The sequence below is a fragment of the Acromyrmex echinatior genome, chromosome 13 (assembly GCF_024713525.1).
Source record: "Acromyrmex echinatior isolate Ae372 chromosome 13, ASM2471352v2, whole genome shotgun sequence".
NCBI lineage: Eukaryota > Metazoa > Arthropoda > Insecta > Hymenoptera > Formicidae > Acromyrmex > Acromyrmex echinatior.
In genome coordinates this window covers 10,457,091-10,482,619 of record NC_141864.1, presented here as the reverse complement: position 1 = coordinate 10,482,619, position 25,529 = coordinate 10,457,091, and the positions used below count along the sequence as shown (strand labels likewise).

The following is a 25,529-nucleotide window of genomic DNA, read 5'->3' as shown; positions in this document are numbered from 1 at the left end:
TCTATTTCCAATAAGTAAGAGGTTCCGTACAAAGGGAACAGAAAACAGAGAATAAGATTAAATAATTTCAATCTATCAGAAATCATGTATTGTGGAATACACAGTTTCTGAAGTCTTTAGGTTGAAATTCTTATTCTCTGTTCTCTGTTCCTTGTTCCTTTTTTGTGCGGAGCCCCTAAGGCTCACTATCGATATTTCTATCGATGAGCTATTGAAAATTTTTATTCCTGTATTAATTCCTTTTCGATTTACTTATCATTTTTGATATACTTTTAATTATTTATATTTTCTATATTTTCGCTATCTTTAATGGAGAAATTTTGAGAGAAATTTATTCTACAAATATAATACATCACTGTCTCTCATAAATTCAATGTTTACAATCTTGTTTATGTTCTGATTGTGTGAGTGTCATTGTCTGTTAAGTTATTATTTAAAAAAATCATTATCTTTTACATTCCTTTAACCGCATCTTTTAGTAAAGTATCTTTAAAGAAAGTAACTACAATTTAATCGATTTAAATTTGCTGAATTTTAATTGTTGAACTACTTCAAGAAAAACTTTAATCTTACGTTTTTAGGTAATGTATATATATTATTAACAGATTATATATGTAAATATATATTTCGTCACTTTAGAACATTAATGTAAATTAATTTATAAAGCTTCAATAATTCAAAATGCATTATCTAAACTTATAAAAAAAAAAAGAAGGACAATTTTAACTGTCCTGTTAAAAATTACAAAAATAAGAAAAGCCGAGCAGGCGAGTAAAGCAATTTAAAGCTCTTATTAAATTTCGTGTAAAGTGTACACAATTCATAATGATTAGTGACAAATTATTTTTGTCAGAGTTATAAGATGTTCTATTTAACCATATAACATGAGAGTGATAAATATTATCTGTGAACAATTTTCTTTGATATTTATTTGCGAGAGTAACACACAATCTTACGAAAAATTTAATTTACATTCCATCTTTCGAAATTATAAGATACTAAAAAAACTTTTTTTTTTAAAAAGTATGTACAGATTTAACGTATCCGCACCAGGTACGGTGTTTTTATGCGGAGAACCCAAAAGACGTAACCAAACTTGTATAGCAGCCAGCTTAGACATGCGTACCACACTCACGTTCTCTTCATTTCCTTTATCAGTAGTTAAAATAGAATTTATCGGAATAGATTTTCCCAGTATCCAGTTAGACATGAGAATATCTTTACGCCAATTTTATGTACACTTCTACGGCGAAAATTACAAAAACTGGACTTCTTGTGTTATGTTGCACGAAGCAGTAAAAAATTTTATCACCACGATTATGAAGGATTATGAAGGCACATACAAATCCAACAATCAGACTCATCAATTAAGTTTACAAGCATTCTTTTTCCTTCTTATTCTTATAAGCCAGAAAGAGAATATCATCATAACATCAACTTTTATGGTGAAGCTATCAACGGAATTGCCGATCGGTGAGGGTCTGGGCAGTTCGGCATCGTTCGCGGTATGTCTCGCGGCGTGTTTTTACCGTTGGTCTCTTCTGCAGAAAGGGATCGTTGTCTACGAATTCGGCAGACAGGACCTCCTGAAGATCTCAAGTTATGCTCAGAAGTGTGAATCTACTATATACAATTCCTCGACTTGTATTGATATCACAATATCCACGTATGGCATGATAAAAATATTCGACGGAGGGATAACAAGTACGCTGAGAGCAAAGTCTTTTTCTAATATTCCATACTTAAAAATCCTGTTCTTTTCGAATGTTGATCAGAAAACGAAAAGCGAAAAGAGTATGAAAATTGCATCGGTGAAGAATTCAGATTTGTTACTCAATTCCATTTTGGAAAGTATCGAAGTAATGTCAAGTACGATTGTTTTTATGCTTGATAGTATTAACTTGAAAGTACATAATAATTTAAAAAACATTAACGGGCCATTAATTGATATAATAGAGGATTATAAAATATTAATGGTAAGTCTTATTATCTGAACTTCGGTATACTTACTTTGATATAATTTTATTACACGACGCACTTGTAACGATTGTCTCTTAGAGATTTCCGTATATCGCTATACGCTGGAAATTGTAATTATTTTTTAAATATATTTTGCAGGATATTATTCACATGAATCAAGGACTACTAAAATCATTAGGCATGTCACATCCAAATCTGGACATTATTTCCGCAATTGCTCGAAAATTTTTATTCGCGGCGAAGCTTGCAGGTAAAAGTGAAAGTAGACACGGTTTCATTTTGTTACCGAATGCCTCAGCTGAAGATATCGACAATCTTATCACGGAATTAAAATCGTATAATTTTTCTGCTAAGATAACCAGTTTGAATTGTAACGGAATAAGAGTTGAATAACGATTAAATTAACAATTTAATAGACAAATAAATACGAGCAACGTATTATTAAGATGACTTACAACAAATGTGCAGAGATTTAGACAGATGACAGAGATTACAACAGATGTACAGATATGTTATAGAATTTGATATATTGGGTCATCTAAAAAGTATCCGCGGTACTTTGTCACTAGATATATGACCATCAACACACATCTAGTGACAAAAAACCGCGGATACTTTTTAGATGACCCAATATATTCTTTGTGTTAACGGAATATTAAAAATACAAATATGTTAAGATTATATAATAAGATGATAATAAAATATTAATTTTAACTAATAATATGTGAAAATGTCAAAATGTTTGATTACAAATTATGTTTTTTAAATTATTTATTGTGTGCGACATTTATTATAAACTTTATATTATACTTATTTACATACTACATATATTTTTCTATCTTTTTATTTAGCAATTGGATATGTATGCGTATGTCCACGTATATAAATGACATTTAATTTAACCTGATTTCTTTAGTAGTTGACATTCACTTCGCTACTTGTATTCACTGTCCAGATAGATTTTATCCAAATAAATTTTTTCAATACCATGTTGCTTGTAAAGACATCTAGAAACATATCTCGTATATTTTACTGGTAAAAATTTCAAATACAAATTTACTGATTTTCAATTTTCTAAAGAAATAGAAAAATTTGTCAGCTTGTCAAAGGAATACAGCGGTACATACGAATGAAGTAATCATGCACATCAGTTAAGTTTACAAGCATTTTTTTTTCTTCTCTTTCTTCCTGATAATGAAAGAAATATTATGACATCATCTTTTATCGTGAAAATATCGACGGAATTGGCGATCGGAGAAGGTCTAGGTAGTTCCACATCGTGTGCATGTCTTGCGGCTTGATTTTATCAGTTGGTCATTTCTTCGAAAAGGGCTTGTCTTCTACGAATTTAACAGTGAACATCTTATAGATATTTTGAAATACGCTTAAAGTTATGACTCTCTGATATACAATTCTTCAATCATGACTCTGTCATATCTATGGTGTGATACACGTATTCGAGAATTAGTAATATTTACTGATGTATCGAGCATGAAGATCTGACTGATATTCTCGAATGTTAGCCAGAAAACTATAGCCGAGCAAAGCGAGCAAATGAAGATATGAAATAATATCTGACTAATTAATTCTAACTGATTAATTTTTGTAACAATAAACTCATAAGAAGGTTCCTATTCGTCACGTTAATAAATATAATTAGAAATTATACAAAAGATGACAATAATATTTACTGTAATTGCATCTTTGATAGATAGATTGAGTCACATTCATTCGTATTATATTACATTTGTGTTTATGTTCCAACTGTTTGTACGCCATTTATCGAATTAAATTATCCTCATAAAAAAGAAATCATTCTTAATCTCAATGATTCGGTTCAGCAAAAAAAGCAGCTTTACAATTGTCGCAAAATTCTGGGACATGATTGATTTATATATTTAGATTTATATAGTGAAAACTATAAGAGCAAGATCAATCACATTAAAGAAACAAAACTGCTTTTTCTGCTGAATGCAGCTAATAATAAATCCAGAGTACAAAAAATGAAAGCAATTTGCGGTATATTCTGACAATATTAGTAAAAACAAGTCAAAAAGTTAGAGTAAAGAATCTTATTAGATTTCTTCCACGCATGGATTGTAACAAGTCGATAATGAATTGGAAAAATGAATTATATTTGTCGCGATCAGTATTTTTCATTAATTTACAAAAAAAATAATATAGTTAATGTGTTTCATGAATATACAACGAATATATCATATTAAATACTTGTGGATTTTCTTGTAATAAAGGGTTGTAATAAAGGGAGGTTAATCTACAGGATTCACGAATTACGTGTTAGATTTTTGTGATCTCTGTCACTTGACATTACACCTATTCCTTGGATAACAAATTTTTCGTGAAAGGCACGTAGAAGTTTAACTTGTCAGCATCGGGCACGGTCCAGTATTCAGTCACATAAAAATATATTTACGCCAATTTTTCATACACTTTTTTGGCGAAAATTACAATTACTTATTCTTTCGTTGTTATGTTGAAATAGTAAAAAATTTTATCACTTTCATGACGGATTACGATGGTATACGAATCTAGTGATCAGGCTCGTCAATTAAGTTTACATGCATTCTTTTTCTTTCGATCGTTATAAGCTTTAAGAAGATATCAACATATTATTGTCTTCTATTGTAAAATTATCGACGGAATGGCCGATCGGAATCGGTCTGAGTATTTCGGCATCGTTTTCTAATTTGCCAGGCTTGAAAATCTTGCTAATCTTCTCGAATGTTAGCCGGAAAACGAAAATCGAGTTGCTAAGCAAAAAGATTATGAATTTTGAAGCGTAGAAAAATCCATCTTTGTCGATTTTACTTTGAATAACGTCGAAGTAATCAATTAAGTTTATTCACATGTTTGATATTAACAATATTAAAACATATAATTGACATGTTTGATATTAATAATATTAAAACATATAATTGTTTTGAAAGAGAGTGTTCAAAGTTACCGCCCAAAATCTTTCCCTGCTCGAAGGGATTTGACAACAGTGGGCGGTATCTGTGCGGAACGGAAGCGGCGTTGCGAGTTGCGAGGACTTTCGTGCTTTTGTTCTGTCTGTTTGCATGTGTATATGCGTTAGTTAACCTTTGTGTTTTTTGTTGTGCTTTGTTAGATTGCTTTTACATATTGTGCTCTAGCTAATGCAAAACGCTTCAATCTGAAAGATTTTGTTTCCTTTTATGAGAGATAATACAGCGTCGAATGATACAACCATTACGTGGCCACAGTAAGGTAACCTCTTGCGTATCTGAGATCCGTGCCTCACGAGCACATGTTCGACGCAAACATACTTAAGGCCTTCGTGGCACCTCGGATAGCATATAGCAATAGCAATCCTCTTTTCAAGCAAGTCATCGAGGATACTATTCACTAATTACATGCTGTATGTATTAGCGTTATGATAAGGTTTTATCTCTGTTATCTTTCATTCGATAAGCCCATAAATATTGGGTCATCTAAAAAGTATCCGCGGTTTTTTGTCACTAGATGTGTTGATCATCAACACCATCTTGGAATAAATCAATAACTTATTCGTGATATCAATAGTTAAATTTAAACAATAAATAATTCATGAGAGCGCATATTGAAAAAAAATTGAATTTTATATAAGAATTCTGTACGCGCGCTTTAACGGATTAAATATGTAAGTCGTATTTACATTTGTGTATATTTTGATTGTTGTGTGATTTGAGAGATTATTAAACTAATTGTCCTTTCAGACGAGAAATCGTTTCTGGTTATAAACATTACAAACGCTCTGAAAAGACATTGTCCTTAGTTCGACATATACTAAAGATGACAACAGATCAACCTGACAATTGGAAATTCTTCAATTGCTAAATTTTAGTTATCATCTTCGATTTCATCAAGAATCAAGACAAAGCTCTCACTATTACATTAAAAGTAATATTCTCATATTATGTATATACATAATTAATATTTTCAATTTCAATAATGAAGAATATGTAATCCAGGTTTGGGATAAAAGTGAAGATAAAGCGTTGTCTTGCTGATACCATCAATCAAAAGGATAAACTGATCTGATTGTGAGTTGAAACTTATTGGATTCTTTCCACGTATAAATCGTAGAGAATCGATTACAAATTGGTTGAATTACATTTGTCGCAGTTAGTATTTCATTAATTGATATACAATAAGAGTAATATGTATTAAGTTATATTAAGTGGACGATTTTCTTGCTTTGATAAATAGAATTCTTATTTACAGGATTAACGAATTTTGTATCTGACTTTTTACGATCAATCAATCGACATTACGCCTTCTTCGGATAATAAATAAATTTTTCGTCGAGAAGATCATGTATAGATTCACGGTGTCTGCGCCGGGCACGGTGCTTTTATGTGGAGACCGTAAACAAACATGCGTAGCAGCCAGCTTAGACATGCGTACCGTACTTAAATTCTCTTCATTTCCTACAGAAGATTTTATCAAAATAAAATTTTCCAGTATCGGATTACGCATGAAGATACCTTTACGCTTATTTTCCTTACATTTTTTTAAGATAGAGTACGATCAAATGCTTGATTGTTTTAATTTGATGCAGTCAGTGAATAGCTTTATTAGATATATGACGGGTTTTCCCGGCGATTACGAACCCAACAATCGCACACATAGATTAAGCTTACAAGCTTTTCTTTTTCTTCTCATTTTCATTAGCCGCAAAGAAGGCATCACTATAAAATCTTTCATTATGGATGTTTCATCAGAATTACCGATTAATGAGAATCTGGGCTACTCGGCATCATTTGTAGTATGTTTAGCGGCATGTTTTTGGCGTTGGTCCCGCCTGCTGAAAGGAAAGGTCCCCTGTACATTTAATTCTAAAGATATTATACATATCGCGGAATATGCTTACATATGTGAGGAGATTGTATACAGTTCCTTCAATGCAATCAACGTCACAATATCTACGGTTGGCAAGATGAGAGTATTTAAAGAGAAGGAACAGATGTCAAACATTTTTCTTAACGTGCCGAGCATGAAGATTCTGCTGGTCTTTTCGAATGCTAGCAATAAAAGCATGAGAGTAAAAATAAATGAGTATTTATCTTCTTTCGCTGATTTTACTCTATATAGTCTCGAAATTTTGTCGAATAAGTTTATTGAAACTCTTGAGAAAATTAACGAAAAAATGGTTTCCTTACAACAGCAGGAGATCGTTGAAACTAATTCAATTGATCTGGAAAACTATTATAAATATTTAATGGTAAGTCTCATTCTATGAATTTTGATATAATTTAATGCACATGTGTTTAAAACTTAATGTTTAAAACTATCTCTTAAAATCATCGTGATTATTTTTTCCGTACATAGCTATACGTTGATAACGTTAAACATCTTCTAACATACTTTACAGGATCTCATTCACATAAATCAGGGACTATTAAAAGCATTAAACACATCACATTCAAACCTAGACATTATTTGCGCAATTGCTCGGAATTTTTCACTTGGAGGAAAAATTGTCGCCAGCAGAAGTAGATACGCATTCATTTTATTGCTACCAAATACCTCAAATGAATTAATCCAACATCTGATCAAGATATTTGAGTCGCATAATTTCCCTGCGAAGATAACCAGTTTGAATTGTAGCGGAGTAAGAGTTGAATAACATATTAAAATCAGTAATTAGTATGAGTAATGTAAACAATAAATAAAAAAAGCTAAGAATTTATGATGCATGTTATGTAGAAAAGTTTTATATAATACATTTTTTACGCATTAATGGACTATGGACTACTGGAAGTATAGAAATTTGCATTTGTCGAATTGGATAAAATAACAGTATATTAACAAAATAATATAAGATATTTGATTCTAAAAATATCTAATAAAATATATATTAAATATATAGAAATATATTTTATGTATTTGTATATAATATATATAAATATATATAATATAAACATAAAAATGTACGTAATAAGTATAATACAATAAATGATTTACGCGAACAATAATGGATCTAATATTTCATACGTTATATCATACTTTATTGTAAAGAAATATTTTACATTATTTTTTGTTATTTTATCTTATTATCATTCCATCATCTTATCATATATTAGATGCGTAACTGATTACTTTAATAACAATAAACACTTAAGAAGTTTCCTATTCGTCAAAAAATATAAAATGAAATTATATAAAAGATGACAATGACATTTACTGTAATTGCTGTTCTTTGGATAGATTAAGTCATATTCAATCATATTTATATTTGTATTTGCGTTCCGCCTGTTTGTATGTCATTTATCGAATTAAACTATCCTTATAAAAAAGAAATTGTTCTTAATCTCAGTAGCTCCGTTTAGTAGAGAAAGCAGCTTTACAACAGTCACATAATTCTTGAACATGATTTATTTATACATTTAGATCTAGTGAGAAACTATAAGAGCAAGATCAATCATATTAAAGAATTATACAATAATTGCAAAGCTGCTTTTTCTGATGAATGCTAATAATAAATCCAGATTTGTACAGAAAATTAGTTTAATTTGCGGTATATTCTGACGATAATACCAAATACGAGTTAAAAAGCTGAGCAAAGTTGAATTTTATTAGATTTCTTTCACGCATAGATCGTAAAAAATCGATAATGAATTAGTAAAATGAAATACATTTGACGCGATCAGTATTTTTCATTAATTTACATAAAAGTAATAGTTGGTATTTCAATATAGTTAGTATGTTTCATTAATGTATAACGAATGTATTAGGTGTTGGAATTAATTCGTAGCGTTTTTTAATGAAAGAATGTTATTTATTTCACATGAGCATTAAAAAATACATTAATGAAAGTACTTCCCATCACTTGTAAAACGCTACGAATTAATTCCAACACCTAATATAATATTAAGTACTTGTAAATGATTTTCTTGCTTTAATGAACAGGATACATATCTACGGATTCACAAGTTACGTGTTAGATTTTTACGATATTTGTCACTTGACATTACACCTGTTCTTTAGATAAATTTTTCGTGAATGGCATGTACAAGTTTGATTTGTCCGCACCGGGCACGGTTCAGTATCCAGTTACACATAAAATATCTTTAATATCCAATTTTTCATTGTTCATAATCATACGTCTTTGGCGAAAATTACAATTACTTATTCTCTCGTTGTTACGTTGAATAAAATAGTAAAAAAATTTATCACTTCCATGACGGACTAAGATAGCGAACCTAACAGTCAAAATCATCAATTAAGTTTTTACATGCATTCTTTTTCCTTTGATCGTTCTAAGCTTTAAGAATATATCAATATGTTATCATCTTCTGTTGTAAAACTATCATTGCCAAGCAAAAAAAGTATGAATTTTGAAGCGTAGAAAAATCCATCTTTGTTAATCGATTTTACTTTAAATAGTAATATCGAAGTATAATATCGACTAAGTTTATGCACATGCTTGATATTAATAATATTAAAACATATAAAGAAACATATAAAGTTTGAAAGAGAGTAATATTAGTCAATCTGTTAATATAATAGATAATTGTAAAACATTGATAAGTCTTATTATTCGAACTTCGATACCTCCTTTGGTATAATTTTATTACACGACGTACTTGTGGTGATTGTCTTTTGGATATTCTTGTACGTACGCTAGAAACTTTAAATATTTTTTAATACATTTTGCAGAATATTATTCATGTCAATCAAGAACTACTAAAAGCATTAGGCATGTCGCATTCAAACTCGGACATTATTTGCGCAATGGATCCAAATTTTTTATTCGCTGAGAAGATTGCTAGTGAAGGTGATTTCATTTTGTTATCGAATAGCACAAATGGAAACATTCAAGATTACGACATTCGAGACGCAAATTACTGTGCTAAGATCGCCAGTTTTGAATTACAACAGATTGAGAATTGAATATGTTGGAATCAGTAACTGATTCGTAATATCAATAATTAAATTTAAACAATGAATAATTCATGTTAAGAACGCATGTTATGAAAAAAAAAATTGAATTTTATATAAGAATTCTGTACGCGCGCGTTAACGGAATAAATATGTCAGTTTTTATTTACATTTGTGTATATTTTGATTGTTTGTGTGATTTGATAGATTATTAAACTAAATTGTCCTTTCAGAGGAGAAATCGTTTCTGGTTATGAACATTATAAACGCTCTGAAAAGACATTGCTCTTAGTTCTAAATATACTAAAGATGACGATAGATCAATTTGACAATTGAAAATTCTTTAATTGCTAAATTTTAATTATCATCTTCGATTTCAAGAATCAAGACAAGGCTCTTACTATTACATTAAAAGTAATATTCTCATTTTATGTATATACATAACTAACGTTTTCAATTTCAATAATGAAGAATATATAATCCAGATTTGTACATAAAAGAAGTGAAGATAAAGCGTTGTCTTACCATTAATCAAAAGGATAAACCGAGAAACTGATCTGATTGTGAATTGAAACTTATTGGATTTTTTCCACGTAGAGAATTGATTACAAATTGGTAATGAATTACATTAGTCGCAGTTACCATTTCATTAATTGATGTACAATAAGAGTAATATGTATTAAGTTATATTAGTGTACGATTTTCTTGCTTTGATAAATAGAATTCTTATTTACAGGATTAAAGAATTTTGTATTTCTGATTTTTTACGATCAATCAATCGACATTACGCCTTCTTCGGATAAATAAATTTTTCGTCGTGAAGATCATGTATAGATTCACGGTGTCTGCACCGGGCACGGTGATTTTATGTGGAGAACGTAAACAAACATGCGTAGCAGCCAGCTTAGACATGCGTACCGTACTTAAATTCTCTTCATTTCCTACAAATGTAGTTCGACAAGATTTTATGGAAATAAAAATTTCCAGTATCGGATTACGCATGAAGATACCTTTACGCATATTTCTTTTACATTTTTATGGTATAAATTACTGTGAAGCACTTGATGATTTTAAGTTGTTTGAATCAGTGAAAAGTTTTACTACATTTTTGTCGGGCTTTTCCGGCAATTATGATCCCAACAATCACGCACATCGGTTAAGCGTACAAGCTTTTATTTTTCTTCTCGTTCTCATTAGCTACAAAAATGGCATTGTTATAAAATCATCTTTCGTTGTGGACGTTATATCGGAATTAGCGTTTGGTGAGGATCTAGGTTGTTCGGCCTCGTTTGTGGTATGTTTAGCGGCATGTTTTTGGCGTTGGTATCTCCTGCAGCAAGGAACGGTCCGCTACATATTTAATGCTGAAGATTTTTCATATATCATGAAATATGCTTACTCGTGTGAACAGATTGTATACAATTCCTGCAATCTAATCAACATCGCAATATCTACGGGTGGCAAGATAAGAGTATTTAAGGGGGCTTTGGAAATGGCAAACATTTTCTTTGGCGAGCGGAGCATGAAAATCCTGCTGGTCTTTTCGAATATTATCGAGACAAGCATGAAAATAAAAGAGTGTTTATCTTCTATCGCTGATTTCATTCTACATACTCTCGAAATTTTGTCGAACAAATTTATTGAAACCCTTAAGAGAATTGATGATGTTATTGACTTACAACAACGGAATGTCAATGTTGAAAGTAATTCGGATTGTCTCATAAACTATTATAATGATTTAGTGGTGAGTCTCATTTTACGAATTTCGATATAATTTAATGCATATGTTTAGAACTATCTCTTAAAGTCGTGATTATTTATCCCGTGCAGTTATACGCTGATAACTTTAAACGTCTTCTACCATTCTTTACAGAATCTCATTAACATTAATGAGGGACTACTAAGAGCATTAGGCACATCACCTTCAAGCCCAGTCCTAGACATTATTTGCGCATATGCTAAGAATTATTCACTTGGAGGAAAAATTGCCACCAGCGGAAGTAGATACGCATTCATTTTGTTGCTACCAAATACCTCAGATGAATTAATTCAACATCTGATGGGAATATTTGAGTCGCATGGTTTCCTTGCCAAGATAACCAGTTTGAATTGTAGCGGAGTAAGAATTCAATATTAAAATCAGTAATTAGTATGAGTAATGTAAGCAATGAATAAAAAAAGCTCATGCTAAGAATTTATGACGCATGTTATGTAGAAAAGTTTTATATAATACATTTTTTACGCATTAAGTATAGAATTCGTATTTGTCGAATTGATAAAATAATAGAATATTAATAAAACAATATAAGATATATGCTTCTAAAACTGTGTAATAAAATATATTACGTGCGCAACTAAGTTCTCGCTGTTATTTTGATGAAAATGCATCAAAATAACAGCGAGAACTTAATTGCGCACCTAATATATTAAATATAAAGATGTATAATATTATATATATATATATATATATATATATATATATATATAAATATATACAATTAAAATTAAAATTTATATTACAATATATATTTTATATATCATATATATATAATTTTATATATATATATACACAAATATATGTAATATAAACACATAAAAATGTACATAATAAGCGTAATATATAATAAATGGTTTACACATACAATAATAATGAATCTAATATCGTTATCTCATATTTTATTGTAAGCAAATACTTTATTTTTTCTTATTTTATATATTTTATCTTATTACTATTCCATTATCTTATCATATATTAGATGTATAACTGATTATTTTTATAATAATAAATTTTTCAGAAGTTTCCTATTCAAATAGAAATATAATATGAAATTATATAATATGAAAGATGACAGTGACAATTGCTGTTCTCTGATAGATAGATTAAGTCATATTCAATCGTATTGTATTTACATTTGTGTTTACGTTCCGCCTGTTTGTATGTCATTTATCGAATTAAACTATCCCTACAATAAAGAAATTGTTCTTAATCTCATTGGCTCCATTTGGCAGAGCAAGCAGCTTTACAACTGTCTCTAAATTCTTGAACAGGATCGATTTATATATTTAAATCCAGTGAAAAACTATAAGGGCATGACAAATCATATCAAAGAATTTTACAAAGCTGTTTTTTCTGTTGAATGCAGCTAATAATAAATCCAGAGTTGTACAGAAAATTGTTTGAATTTGCAGTATATTCTAATGATATATATATCAAAAAGCTAAGCAAAGTTGTATCTTATTAGATTTCTTTCACGCATGGATCGTAAAAAATCGATAATGAATTGGTAAAAAGAAATACATTTGACGCGATCAATATTTTTGATTAATTTACATAAAAGTAATATAGTAATATAGTTAAAGTAGTATGTTTCATTAATGTACAACGAATGTATGATATTAAGTATTTGTAAATGATTTTCTTGCTTTAATTGCTTAATGAACAAGATACATATCTACGGATTTATTATTTTTTAATACATTTTGCAGAATATTATTCATGTGAATCAAGAACTGCTAAAAGCATTAGGTCGCATTCAAATTCGGACATTATTTGCGCAATTGATCAAAATTTTTTATTCGCTGGGAAGATTGCTAGTGAAGGTGATTTCATTTCGAATAGCACAAATGGAAACATTTAAGGTCGCGACATTCGAGACGCAAATTACTGTGCTAAGATCGCCAGTTTTGAATTACAACGGATTGAGAATTGAATATGTTGGAATCAGTAACTGATTCGTAATATCAATAATTAAATTTAAACAATGAATAATTCATGTTAAGAACGCATGTTATGAAAAAAAAATTGAATTTTATATAAGAATTCTGTACGCGCGCGTTAACGGATTAAATATGTCAGTTTTACATTTGTGTATATTTTGATTGTTTGTGTGATTTGAGAGATTATTAAACTAAATTGTCCTTTCAGAGGAGAAATCGTTTCTGATCTAAACATTATAAACGCTCTGAAAAGACATTGCTCTTAGTTCTAAATATACTAAAGATGACGACGGATCAATCTAACAATTGAAAATTCTTTAACTGCTAAATTTTAATTATCATCTTCGATTTCATCAAGAATCAAGACAAGGCTCTTACTATTACATTAAAAATAATATTCTCATTTTATGTATATACATAACTAACGTTTTCAATTTCAATAGTGAAGAATATATAATGCAGATTTGTATACATAAAAGAAGATAAAGTGTTATCTTGCTGATACCATTAATCAAAAGGATAAACCGAGAAACTGATCTGATTGTGAGTTGAAACTTATTGGATTCTTTCCACGCATGAATCGTAGAGAATCGATTACAAATTGGTTGAATTACATTTGTCGCAGTTAGTATTTCATTAATTGATATACAATAAGAATAATATGTATTAAGTTATATTAGTGGACGATTTTCTTGCTTTGATAAATAGAATTCTTATTTACAGGATTAACGAATTTCGTATCTGACTTTTTACGATCAATCAATCGACATTACGCCTTCTTCGGATAATAAATAAATTTTTCGTCGTGAAGATCATGTATAGATTCACGGTGTCTGCACCGGGCACGGTGATTTTATGTGGAGAACGTAAACAAACATGCGTAGCAGCCAGCTTAGACATGCGTACCGTACTTAAATTCTCTTCATTTCCTACAAATGTAGTTCGACAAGATTTTATGGAAATAAAAATTTCCAGTATCGGATTACGCATGAAGATACCTTTACGCGTATTTCTTTTACATTTTTATGGTGTAAATTACTGTGAAGCACTTGATGAATTTAAGTTGTTTAAATCAGTGAAAAGTTTTACTAAATTTTTGACGAGCTTTTCCGGCAATTATAATCCCAACAATCACGCACATCGGTTAAGCGTACAAGCTTTTATTTTTCTACTCGTTCTCATTAGCTACAAAAAAGGCATCGCTATAAAATCATCTTTCGTTGTAAAAGTTTTATCGGAATTACCGATTGATGAGGATCTAGGCTGTTCGTCCTCGTTTGTGGTATGTCTAGCGGCATGTTTTCGGCGTTGGTTTCTCCTGCAGAAAGGAACGGTCCGCTACATATTTAATTCTAATGATCTTTCATTTATCATGAAATATGCTTTCTTGTGTGAGCATATTGTATACAATTCCGTCCATCTAATCAACGTCACAATATCTATGGGTGGCAAGATAAGAATATTTGAAAAGGAGAAAATGATGTTAAACATTTTCTTTAAAAATGTGCCGAGCATGAAAATCCTGCTGGTCTTTTCGAATGTTAGCAAGGAAAGCATGAAAAAGGTAGAGTGTTTATCTTCTACCGCTGATTTCATTCTACATACTCTCGAAATTTTGTCGAACAAATTTATTGAAACCCTTAAGAGAATTGATGATGTTATTGACTTACAACAACGGAATGTCAATGTTGAAAGTAATTCGGATTGTCTCATAAACTATTATAATGATTTAGTGGTGAGTCTCATTTTACGAATTTCGATATAATTTAATGCATATGTTTAGAACTATCTCTTAAAGTCGTGATTATTTATCCCGTGCAGTTATACGCTGATAACTTTAAACGTCTTCTACCATTCTTTACAGAATCTCATTAACATTAATGAGGGACTACTAAGAGCATTAGGCACATCACCTTCAAGCCCAGTCCTAGACATTATTTGCGCATATGCTAAGAATTATTCACTTGGAGGAAAAATTGCCACCAGCGGAAGTAGATACGCATTCATTTTGTTGCTACCAAATACCTCAGATGAATTAATTCAACATCTGATGGGAATATTTGAGTCGCATGGTTTCCTTGCCAAGATAACCAGTTTGAATTGTAGCGGAGTAAGAATTCAATATTAAAATCAGTAATTAGTATGAGTAATGTAAGCAATGAATAAAAAAAGCTCATGCTAAGAATTTATGACGCATGTTATGTAGAAAAGTTTTATATAATACATTTTTTACGGATTAAGTATAGAATTCGTATTTGTCGAATTGATAAAATAATAGAATATTAATAATAGAATATTAATAAAACAATATAAGATATTTGCTTCTAAAACTATGTAATAAAATAACTTAGTTGCGCACCTAATATATTAAGATGTATAATATTATATATATATATATATATATATATAAATATATATATATATATATAATATATATACAATTAAAATTAAAATTTATATTACATTATATATTTTATATATTATATAGATATAATTATATACATATATATATATATATATATATATATATATATATATATACACACAAATATATGTAATATAAACACATAAAAATGTACATAATAAGCATAATATAATAAATGGTTTACACATACAATAATAATGAATCTAATATCGTTATCTCATATTTTATTGTAAGCAAATATTTTGTTTTTTCTTATTTTATATATTTTATCTTATTACTATTCCATCATCTTATCATATATTAGATGTATAACTGATTATTTTTATAATAATAAATTTTTCAGAAGTTTCCTATTCAAATAGAAATATAATATGAAATTATATAATATGAAAGATGACAATGACAATTGCTGTTCTCTGATAGATAGATTAAGTCATATTCAATCGTATTGTATTTACATTTGTGTTTACGTTCCGCCTGTTTGTATGTCATTTATCGAATTAAACTATCCCTACAATAAAGAAATTGTTCTTAATCTCATTGGCTCCATTTGGCAGAGCAAGCAGCTTTACAACTGTCTCTAAATTCTTGAACAGGATCGATTTATATATTTAAATCCAGTGAAAAACTATAAGGGCATGACAAATCATATCAAAGAATTTTACAAAGCTGTTTTTTCTGTTGAATGCAGCTAATAATAAATCCAGAGTTGTACAGAAAATTGTTTGAATTTGCAGTATATTCTGATGATATATATATCAAAAAGCTGAGCAAAATTGTATCTTATTAGATTTCTTTCACGCATGGATCGTAAAAAATCGATAATGAATTGGTAAAAAGAAATATATTTGACGCGATCAGTATTTTTCTTTAATTTACATAAAAGTAATATAGTAATATAGTTAAAGTAGTATGTTTCATTAATGTATAACGAATGTATGATATTAAGTACTTGTAAATGATTTTCTTGCTTTAATTGCTTAATGAACAAGATACATATCTATGGATTCATTATTTTTTAATACATTTTGAGAATATTATTCATGTGAATCAAGAACTGCTAAAAGCATTAGGTCGCATTCAAATTCGGACATTATTTGCGCAATTGATCAAAATTTTTTATTCGCTGGGAAGATTGCTAGTGAAGGTGATTTCATTTCGAATAGCACAAATGGAAACATTTAAGGTCGCGACATTCGAGACGCAAATTACTGTGCTAAGATCACCAGTTTTGAATTACAACGGATTGAGAATTGAATATGTTGGAATCAGTAACTGATTCGTAATATCAATAATTAAATTTAAACAATGAATAATTCATGTTAAGAACGCATGTTATGAAAAAAAAATTGAATTTTATATAAGAATTCTGTACGCGCGCGTTAACGGATTAAATATGTCAGTTTTACATTTGTGTATATTTTGATTGTTTGTGTGATTTGAGAGATTATTAAACTAAATTGTCCTTTCAGAGGAGAAATCGTTTCTGGTCTAAACATTATAAACGCTCTGAAAAGAGATTGCCCTTAGTTCTAAATATACTAAAGATGACGACGGATCAATCTAACAATTGAAAATTCTTTAACTTCTAAATTTTAATTATCATCTTCGATTTCATCAAGAATCAAGACAAGGCTCTTACTATTACATTAAAAATAATATTATCATTTTATGTACATACATAACTAACGTTTTCAATTTCAATAGTGAAGAATATATAATCCAGATTTGTATACATAAAAGAAGATAAAGCGTTATCTTGCTGATATCATTAATCAAAAGGATAAACCGAGAAACTGATCTGATTGTGAGTTGAAACTTATTGGATTCTTTCCACGCATGAATCGTAGAGAATCGATTACAAATTGGTTGAATTACATTTGTCGCAGTTAGTATTTCATTAATTGATATACAATAAGAGTAATATGTATTAAGTTATATTAGTGGACGATTTTCTTGCTTTGATAAATAGAATTCTTATTTACAGGATTAACGAATTTCGTATCTGACTTTTTACGATCAATCAATCGACATTACGCCTTCTTCGGATAATAAATAAATTTTTCGTCGTGAAGATCATGTATAGATTCACGGTGTCTGCACCGGGCACGGTGGTTTTATGTGGAGACCGTAAACAAACATGCGTAGCAGCCAGCTTAGACATGCGTACCGTACTTAAATTCTCTTCATTTCCTACAAATGTAGTTCGACAAGACTTTATGGAAATAAAAGTTTCCAGTATCGGATTACGCATGAAGATACCTTTACGCATATTTCTTTTACATTTTTATGGTGTAAATTCCTGTGAAGCACTTGATGAATTTAAGTTGTTTAAATCAGTGAAAAGTTTTACTAAATGTTTGACGAGCTTTTCCGGCAATTATAATCCCAACAATCACGCACATCGGTTAAGCGTACAAGCTTTTATTTTTCTACTCGTTCTCATTAGCTACAAAAAAGGCATCGTTATAAAATCATCTTTCGTTGTAAAAGTTTTATCGGAATTACCGATTGATGAGGATCTAGGCTGTTCGTCCTCGTTTGTGGTATGTCTAGCGGCATGTTTTCGGCGTTGGTATCTCCTGCAGCAAGGAACGGTCCGCTACATATTTAATTCTAAAGATCTTTCATTTATCATGAAATATGCTTTCTTGTGTGAGCATATTGTATACAATTCCGTCCATCTAATCAACGTCACAATATCTACGGGTGGCAAGATAAGAATATTTGAAAAGGAGAAAATGATGTCAAACATTTTCTTTAAAAATGTGCCGAGCATGAAAATCCTGCTGGTCTTTTCGAATGTTAGCAAGGAAAGCATGAAAACGGTAGAGTGTTTATCTTCTATCGCTGATTTCATTCTACATACTCTCGAAATTTTGTCGAACAAATTTATTGAAATCCTTAAGAGAATTGATGATGTTATTGACTTACAACCGAATGTCATTGAAAGTAATTCAGATTGTCTCATAAACTATTATAAGGATTTAGCGGTAAGTCTCATTTTACGAATTCCGATATAATTTAATGCATATGTTTAGAACTATCTCTTAAAGTCGTGATTATTTATCCCGTGCAGTTATACGCTGATAACTTTAAACGTCTTCTACCATTCTTTACAGAATCTCATTAACATTAATGAGGGACTACTAAGAGCATTAGGCACATCACCTTCAAGCCCAGTCCTAGACATTATTTGCGCATATGCTAAGAATTATTCACTTGGAGGAAAAATTGCCACCAGCGGAAGTAGATACGCATTCATTTTGTTGCTACCAAATACCTCAGATGAATTAATTCAACATCTGATGGGAATATTTGAGTCGCATGGTTTTCTTGCCAAGATAACCAGTTTGAATTGTAGCGGAGTAAGAATTCAATATTAAAATCAGTAATTAGTATGAGTAATGTAAGCAATGAATAAAAAAAGCTCATGCTAAGAATTTATGACGCATGTTATGTAGAAAAGTTTTATATAATACATTTTTTACGGATTAAGTATAGAATTCGTATTTGTCGAATTGATAAAATAATAGAATATTAATAATGGAATATTAATAAAACAATGTAAGATATTTGCTTCTAAAACTATGTAATAAAATATATTAGGTGCGCAACTAAGTTCTCGCTGTTATTTTGATGCATTTTCATCAAAATAACAGCGAGAACTTAGTTGCGCACCTAATATATTAAATATAAAGATGTATAATATTATATATATATATATATATATAAAATATATATACAATTAAAATTAAAATTTATATTACAATATATATTTTATATATTATATAGATATAATTATATATATATATATATATATATATATATATACATAAATATATGTAATATAAACACATAAAAATGTATATAATAAGCATAATATAATAAATGGTTTACACATACAATAATAATGAATCTAATATCGTTATCTCATATTTTATTGTGAGCAAATATTTTATTTTTTCTTATTTTATATATTTTATCTTATTACTATAATCATCTTATCATATATTAGATGTATAACTGATTATTTTTTTAATAATAAATTTTTCAGAAGTTTCCTATTCAAATAGAAATATAATATGAAATTATATAATATGAAATATGACAATGACAATTGCTGTTCTCTGATAGATAGATTGAGTCATATTCAATCGTATTGTATTTACATTTGTGTTTATGTTTCGCCTGTTTGTCATTTATCGAATTAAACTATCCCTACAATAAAGAAATTGTTTTTAATCTCATTGGCTCCATTTGGCAGAGCAAGCAGCTTTACAACTGTCGCGAAATTCTTGAACAGAATCAATTTATATATTTGAACCCAGAAAAATTATTAGAGCATAACAAATCATATCAAAGAATTTTACAAAGCTGTTTTTTCTGTTGAATGCAGCTAATAATAAATCCAGAGTTGTACAGAAAATTGATTTAATTTGCAGTATATTCTGACAATAATATCAAAAAGCTGAGCAAAGTTGTATCTTATCAGATTTCTTTCACGCATGAATCCTAAAAATTAATAATGAATTGGTAAATGAATTACCAATTCCTTTGTCGCAATCATTATTTTTCATTGTGTACAACGAAAGTAATATGGTTGGCGCTTTTCATAAATGTACAACGAATGTATCATATTAAATTAATACTTGTAGATGATTTCTTTTAATAAACTGACTTTGACTAACTGGATTAATCTACAGGATTCACGAATTACGTATTTGATTTTTACGATCTCTGTCACCCCGACATTACCTGTTCTTTGGATAACAAATTTTTCAGCGTGAAAGGCGAGTGCAAGTTTAATTTGTCCGTACCGGGCACGATACTTTTATACGGAAAATCCGTAAAACGTAACAAAAGCTATATATAGTAGCTTAAACAGCTTAAACATATGTACGTTTTCTTCGTTTCTTACAGCAGTAGTTGGAACAAATTTTATCGAGATTTCTGCAATATCCAATTACGCGTAAAAATACCTTGACGTGAATATTTCATACTCTTCTATATGGCAAAGATGACAGTTGTACACTTACTGGTATTTAGTGGTGTAAAACAGTAAAAGATTTTCCTTGCTGAGCTATAATGGTATTTATGAATCTAGCCACACTCGTCAGTCAAACTTACAAAGTTTCTGTTTTTTTCTCATTTCTATCAATTATAAAAGAAATATTAATATAAAATCATCTTTTTATTGTGGAACTATCAATGGAATTTCTAATCAGTAGATTTGGACAGTTCGGCAATTTTTGCGGTAAAATATTTGTTAGATTATATTTTTGTAAAGAATGAAATGTTTTTGCGCGCTTTATATATTATTAGTTAATTAATTTTTACATCAATAATCTCACTAAAAATCAAAATTTACGAAAAATTGGTGAATAAACATTAATGCCCTTTGGAATTAAAAAAAAATTGAATTATCCATAATTTTTAATGACACATATTTTCTTTTAAGCGTTAAAGTTTTGATGTTGAAAATTCATATTTCGTAATTAATATTTTAAAACAAATTTAGATTATGACAATGTTCTCTAAACATTTTTCGCTGATCATCTCTCTAAAGCTGAACGAAAAATTTGATTTATTGATTTTGCATTAATGTATTATATTAAATATGTAATACATTATAAGCAGAAATATAGAAACTTTATTATTCCTTCTCCTACATGTTTGTTTCTTGTTAAATCACATTCGAGTTGTACATCATGTTTTAGCATTCTTATTAAAACACTTTGACAATTCAGAACTAACGATAACAAGACTCACGAAAAGGAAACATTCGATACGCGATTCAAATAATATTTCTTGTATTTCTTTCATACGTCAGCCAGGGCACCAGGTGAATTCGGGAGCAAGAAATTTCTCTTGATTTTCAACGGGCGTAATTAAGCGCGCGCGCCACGCCGAGCTGACGCGACACGGACAATAGATGAGCCAGGCGGGTAGCCTTAATTAAATGGTAAAGGCGACCGATTAGTTGGCAAACTCGCGATAGTGGAAATTTATTATATCCAATGCAACCCGCGGGGTCTCACGTGCGCGCTCCTCCACCGTCTTTCGTGCCGTCGTTACCACACCCCGTTGCCCATCTTCCGTACAACCAGGCTGGCGAATCGGGGGTTGGTTTGTCGCGCATAAATCCTGCCGCTCTCCAGATGGGATACACGCCGTCGCGCGACGATCAGATAGATGCTTAATGCAATTATACGCCTCGGAAGGAGCACCGAGACCGATACCAGTTTTCATGAGATTGCTGCACGTGACCAAGCTTGTATGCTTCGTCGCGCGGATCAACGAAGCGTAATTACTAATTTCCCGTTGTCCTGTGAAAGAACGACGTGCGGTTTTGAATCTTTTGGAGACGCGGGCTATTGAGAAAGAGAGGATTATAAATTAAATTGTCTTTGTCTTTCTCGGAAGAAAAGGTATGAAAAGAAAGAAAATGCGTGATAATGTAAGATAAACAAGACTACGAGATTAATAAAAACTGTTCACATGTTATATTTTCAGCCGAGTGTTGAGGAAAGGATATACATATATTATAAATCATCACGGTACGTCGACCGGGGGGAAGAACGAAGATCAATTCGGGCACTTCTCGCGCAGACGGCTGATTATTCGCATCCTGATTATCGAACCTAACCAGGGAACACAAGCCTACCCGCCGCAAACAGGCCCGTCCGTGTTTGCGCTGTGTCGGCCAAAACTGTGTGGTCACGATGGAACGTAGAAAGTGTCTCGTTCACCACACGAAGTGGTACGGATGCTGCGCATCACGTCGAGTCGGTGGACGAGTCGATCTCTATTTCGTCTAATTCGTTTAGCGAAGAATTTAGAAGTCTATGATCTTTTTAAAGAATTGATTAGACTCTCTCTGGAGACCGGTCTAAATCGATCGGCGCTCCTCGGCTTCATTATCATACTCTGTATTAGCGCCCAAGTGAGTCGGACGCACCAGAATTCGCTCGTCAAAGATATACTGCCGCATATACGGGATCGCGCCGCGCACATATTTGCAGATTAATCTGAATCCAATTCTCTCGGATTTTCGCGAAGAAGCGCCCCCGACCACGCTGTTGCACCGAACTCCACGATTATGCGCAATCGATAAGGGAGGAGGGGGGAAGGGGTGGGTGATATATTCGCATATTTCGGCGTATATCCCGGCGCACCTCGACGAATTCTGCTGTTCTATCTCGACGTGCTTGGCGCGCTCCGCGTTACTCTGGTTTACTCCGACATATTCTCTCTCTCTCTCTCTCTCTCTCTCCCTTCGTCTCCCTCTCCCCCCCCCCTCTCTCTGTCCCTACGACGTAATCAATATATCGTGTTGCTGAGACCTTCTCGGCGTCGTCGGCAGGTAGGTTTAGGCATGGCTTTTCAGGTATAGCCAGACACACCAACAGACGCACCAACCCTGGATAGATATGTATCGCGCACCCGTGTGCACACACCCCGGTATCTCCGTGCTAATTAATATCTCGGACACGGCATCTCCCGCCGCGCGAGATGCTGTTGTTGCTGCCGTCGCTGATGCTGTTACTGCCGCTGCTGCTCAGCGTCGTCGGCGAGGTCGAACGGGATAATCGATCTGATCGCTGGTTTTTAATAGACGCTCGAGGCTGGTCTGTTCTAATAAAAACATTCTTTTTATAACCCTCCCCTCTTCCCCTCTTCCTCCTCCCCTCCTCTCTACCGTGTAAACCCGACGTCCTGTTAACCGTAGTTGCTTTAGTCAACTTGGAGAAAATTTTTTTTCTCGGCGAAAATATCGATGAGAGGTAATCGTGTCCCCGTGTAATTAAATCTCAAACTTTATCATTCAATTGAAGTAAAAATTTTCTCCCGCGTCGGGGACTAAGTTCATCGTTATCAGTGGTAAACTTTTGACATTCAAGGAAAAACGATTTCGTATCAATCAAAGATTCTATAATAAAAAAAAAAAGAGAGAAAAGTGCAAGAGAGAGAGAGAGAGACTTGTCTCCTATTTCTCGTATCTTATACGTATATATATCGACATACATATATATTAGTAAAAGAGGACTGGTGTTTACATGGTTCAGTGTACGCGCGTTCGGAAATTATTGATCTTGTTCTCAAGCACAACTCGGGCAGATTCATTATTGGGTTTTATATATACGATAAGCTCGTTAAGTTTATTAAACGTAAAATAGAAGGGAATAATGAACGAGATGGCCGACAAAAATTACGTTTCCGTTCAGCATAAGGTTCGAATTATCCGGTGATAGTTTCCTTAACCGGTCATTTATACTAAATGCGTCCTCTGCATTCATAATTACTCCATTAGATTTAGTTAAATTTCACGAGAGAAATTTCCCGTAGAGGAAAAAAAAAAGCGTCACTCGTCGAAATCCAATGGATTCCCGTGATAAGAATTCCGAAGTTTGATTTCTTACGCGAGACACTTGATTTTGACTCTTTATTTCTTTAATCCGCAGGTCTGGAGAACCGCCATGATCGGGATTTCCTGACTCTGGGATTATTCCGTCTCGCACCGTCTCAGCTCAGCTTCAGTTTCTTCCGTAGACAGTTCCCGTTGATTGTGGCTGGATGCGATCGCGGCGGGTTGGTACGCAATTAATCAGCCCGTAAATGATGCCCGCCTTGCCCCGCTCGTGTTGTCGGACGAGACGACGCCGAGGCATCGGGCCTTAATTATACAGCCGGTTTGCGGCGAGCACAACGACGAGGCGTCTCTGTTTCCTCGCCGCAACAAATTGCCCCGTAATTATTCCGTGACTGTCGGAAAAGTCGGACCACATTTCGATATAAAAGTACCAACGGTGAACGAAGCCAGAATATCGTTAGATAGCTTAGATTAACGGAAATGCGAGTCCTTCTGTACAGTGACGCGTGGAAAGCGAAACAATTTCTCTTATTATTCTTTTAAAAATGTTCTATTTACTGGCTGTCTATTTTCTCTTAAGTGGCGTTTACGACGAGATTTAAAATTGAAGCTTTAAGCCTTGAACCGTAAGAAACTGACCAATCATAGTCAATTATTCTTCTGACGTTTGACTGTGATTGTTCAGTTTCTCACGGCCTGAGACTTAAAGTTTAACTTTTACTACTTAAAATCTCATTGTGGTCGCCGCTTTATGCGTATTAACTAAGTATCCGATTATAAACAGTGTACATTGTTATACATATATTTTAAATAAACGAAATCACGTAGGAAAGTGTCATTTGTTCCAGCATGCTCGAGCAAACTCATCTTCCTCGCGATGGCGATATTCCCCGCCATCAATTCGGGTTACTGGCGATTGGGTCAAACCATTATCCGTTATGTTATTGTAACAGACAGACCTATAACGGCAAAGTTTCGAAAAATCTTTACGTGACATGATAAATTCTTAAATACTGGATATTAACTTTTAAGAAAATTTACTAAACGCTCACATCGCGGAGTGCAACGTAATGAGCTCATAATGTAAATTTAACGACCTGTACAATAAATCCACGGATTTTATTTCAC

The 25,529-nt window shown here is 31.7% G+C and overlaps 4 protein-coding genes and 1 long non-coding RNA gene across 16 annotated transcripts; all 5 read left to right on the top strand.

The window, feature by feature from the left end:
• Positions 1 to 87: 87 nt before the first annotated feature.
• LOC105150269 (Mevalonate kinase) lies at positions 88 to 8,304 on the top strand. 12 transcript variants are annotated; one of them, XM_087412494.1, is made up of 7 exons: positions 88 to 581; positions 1,025 to 1,976; positions 2,119 to 5,380; positions 5,485 to 5,641; positions 5,718 to 5,901; positions 5,973 to 6,125; positions 6,226 to 6,483. In XM_087412494.1, the coding sequence occupies exons 2-3, from the start codon at positions 1,026 to 1,028 to the stop codon at positions 2,371 to 2,373; spliced, it is 1,206 nt and encodes a 401-aa protein (XP_087268620.1). In that variant the 5' UTR covers positions 88 to 581; position 1,025; the 3' UTR covers positions 2,374 to 5,380; positions 5,485 to 5,641; positions 5,718 to 5,901; positions 5,973 to 6,125; positions 6,226 to 6,483. The 12 variants fall into 12 exon arrangements, with proteins under 12 accessions (XP_087268620.1, XP_087268622.1, XP_087268623.1 ...); XM_087412496.1 differs by having other exon boundaries at positions 5,462 to 5,641; XM_087412497.1 differs by having other exon boundaries at positions 2,119 to 5,403.
• Positions 8,305 to 8,445: 141 nt separating this feature from the next.
• On the top strand, positions 8,446 to 13,623 carry LOC105150268 (mevalonate kinase). Its single transcript, XM_011063223.2, has 4 exons — positions 8,446 to 10,500; positions 10,622 to 11,629; positions 11,759 to 12,004; positions 13,372 to 13,623. Exons 2-4 carry the CDS (start codon positions 10,712 to 10,714, stop codon positions 13,615 to 13,617), a joined length of 1,410 nt encoding a protein of 469 aa, XP_011061525.1. The 5' UTR covers positions 8,446 to 10,500; positions 10,622 to 10,711; the 3' UTR covers positions 13,618 to 13,623.
• A 793-nt stretch (positions 13,624 to 14,416) lies between these two features.
• On the top strand, positions 14,417 to 15,865 carry LOC147907635 (uncharacterized). The gene is made up of 2 exons (XM_087412502.1): positions 14,417 to 15,337; positions 15,467 to 15,865. Exons 1-2 carry the CDS (start codon positions 14,417 to 14,419, stop codon positions 15,728 to 15,730), a joined length of 1,185 nt encoding a protein of 394 aa, XP_087268628.1. The 3' UTR covers positions 15,731 to 15,865.
• Positions 15,866 to 18,105: 2,240 nt separating this feature from the next.
• LOC105146140 (uncharacterized) lies at positions 18,106 to 19,413 on the top strand. Its single transcript, XM_087412711.1, has 2 exons — positions 18,106 to 19,020; positions 19,150 to 19,413. The coding sequence occupies exons 1-2, from the start codon at positions 18,106 to 18,108 to the stop codon at positions 19,411 to 19,413; spliced, it is 1,179 nt and encodes a 392-aa protein (XP_087268837.1).
• Positions 19,414 to 22,232: 2,819 nt separating this feature from the next.
• On the top strand, positions 22,233 to 25,244 carry LOC105146102 (uncharacterized). The gene is made up of 3 exons (XR_846143.2): positions 22,233 to 22,458; positions 22,544 to 22,790; positions 24,493 to 25,244. It is a non-coding gene; the product is annotated as an uncharacterized LOC105146102 (long non-coding RNA).
• Positions 25,245 to 25,529: the final 285 nt, after the last annotated feature.

Coding starts and splice junctions, on each gene's coding strand:
- LOC105150268 (XM_011063223.2), top strand. CDS start 10,712: ATGTATAGATTCACGGTGTCTGCACCGGGCACGGTGATTTTATGTGGA. Junction 11,630..11,758: donor ACTATTATAATGATTTAGTG/GTGAGTCTCATT, acceptor CATTCTTTACAG/AATCTCATTAACATTAATGA. Junction 12,005..13,371: donor CCAGTTTGAATTGTAGCGGA/GTAAGAATTCAA, acceptor TACATTTTGCAG/AATATTATTCATGTGAATCA.
- LOC105150269 (XM_087412500.1), top strand. CDS start 1,026: ATGTACAGATTTAACGTATCCGCACCAGGTACGGTGTTTTTATGCGGA. Junction 1,977..2,118: donor AGGATTATAAAATATTAATG/GTAAGTCTTATT, acceptor TATATTTTGCAG/GATATTATTCACATGAATCA.
- LOC147907635 (XM_087412502.1), top strand. CDS start 14,417: ATGTATAGATTCACGGTGTCTGCACCGGGCACGGTGATTTTATGTGGA. Junction 15,338..15,466: donor ACTATTATAATGATTTAGTG/GTGAGTCTCATT, acceptor CATTCTTTACAG/AATCTCATTAACATTAATGA.
- LOC105146140 (XM_087412711.1), top strand. CDS start 18,106: ATGTATAGATTCACGGTGTCTGCACCGGGCACGGTGGTTTTATGTGGA. Junction 19,021..19,149: donor ACTATTATAAGGATTTAGCG/GTAAGTCTCATT, acceptor CATTCTTTACAG/AATCTCATTAACATTAATGA.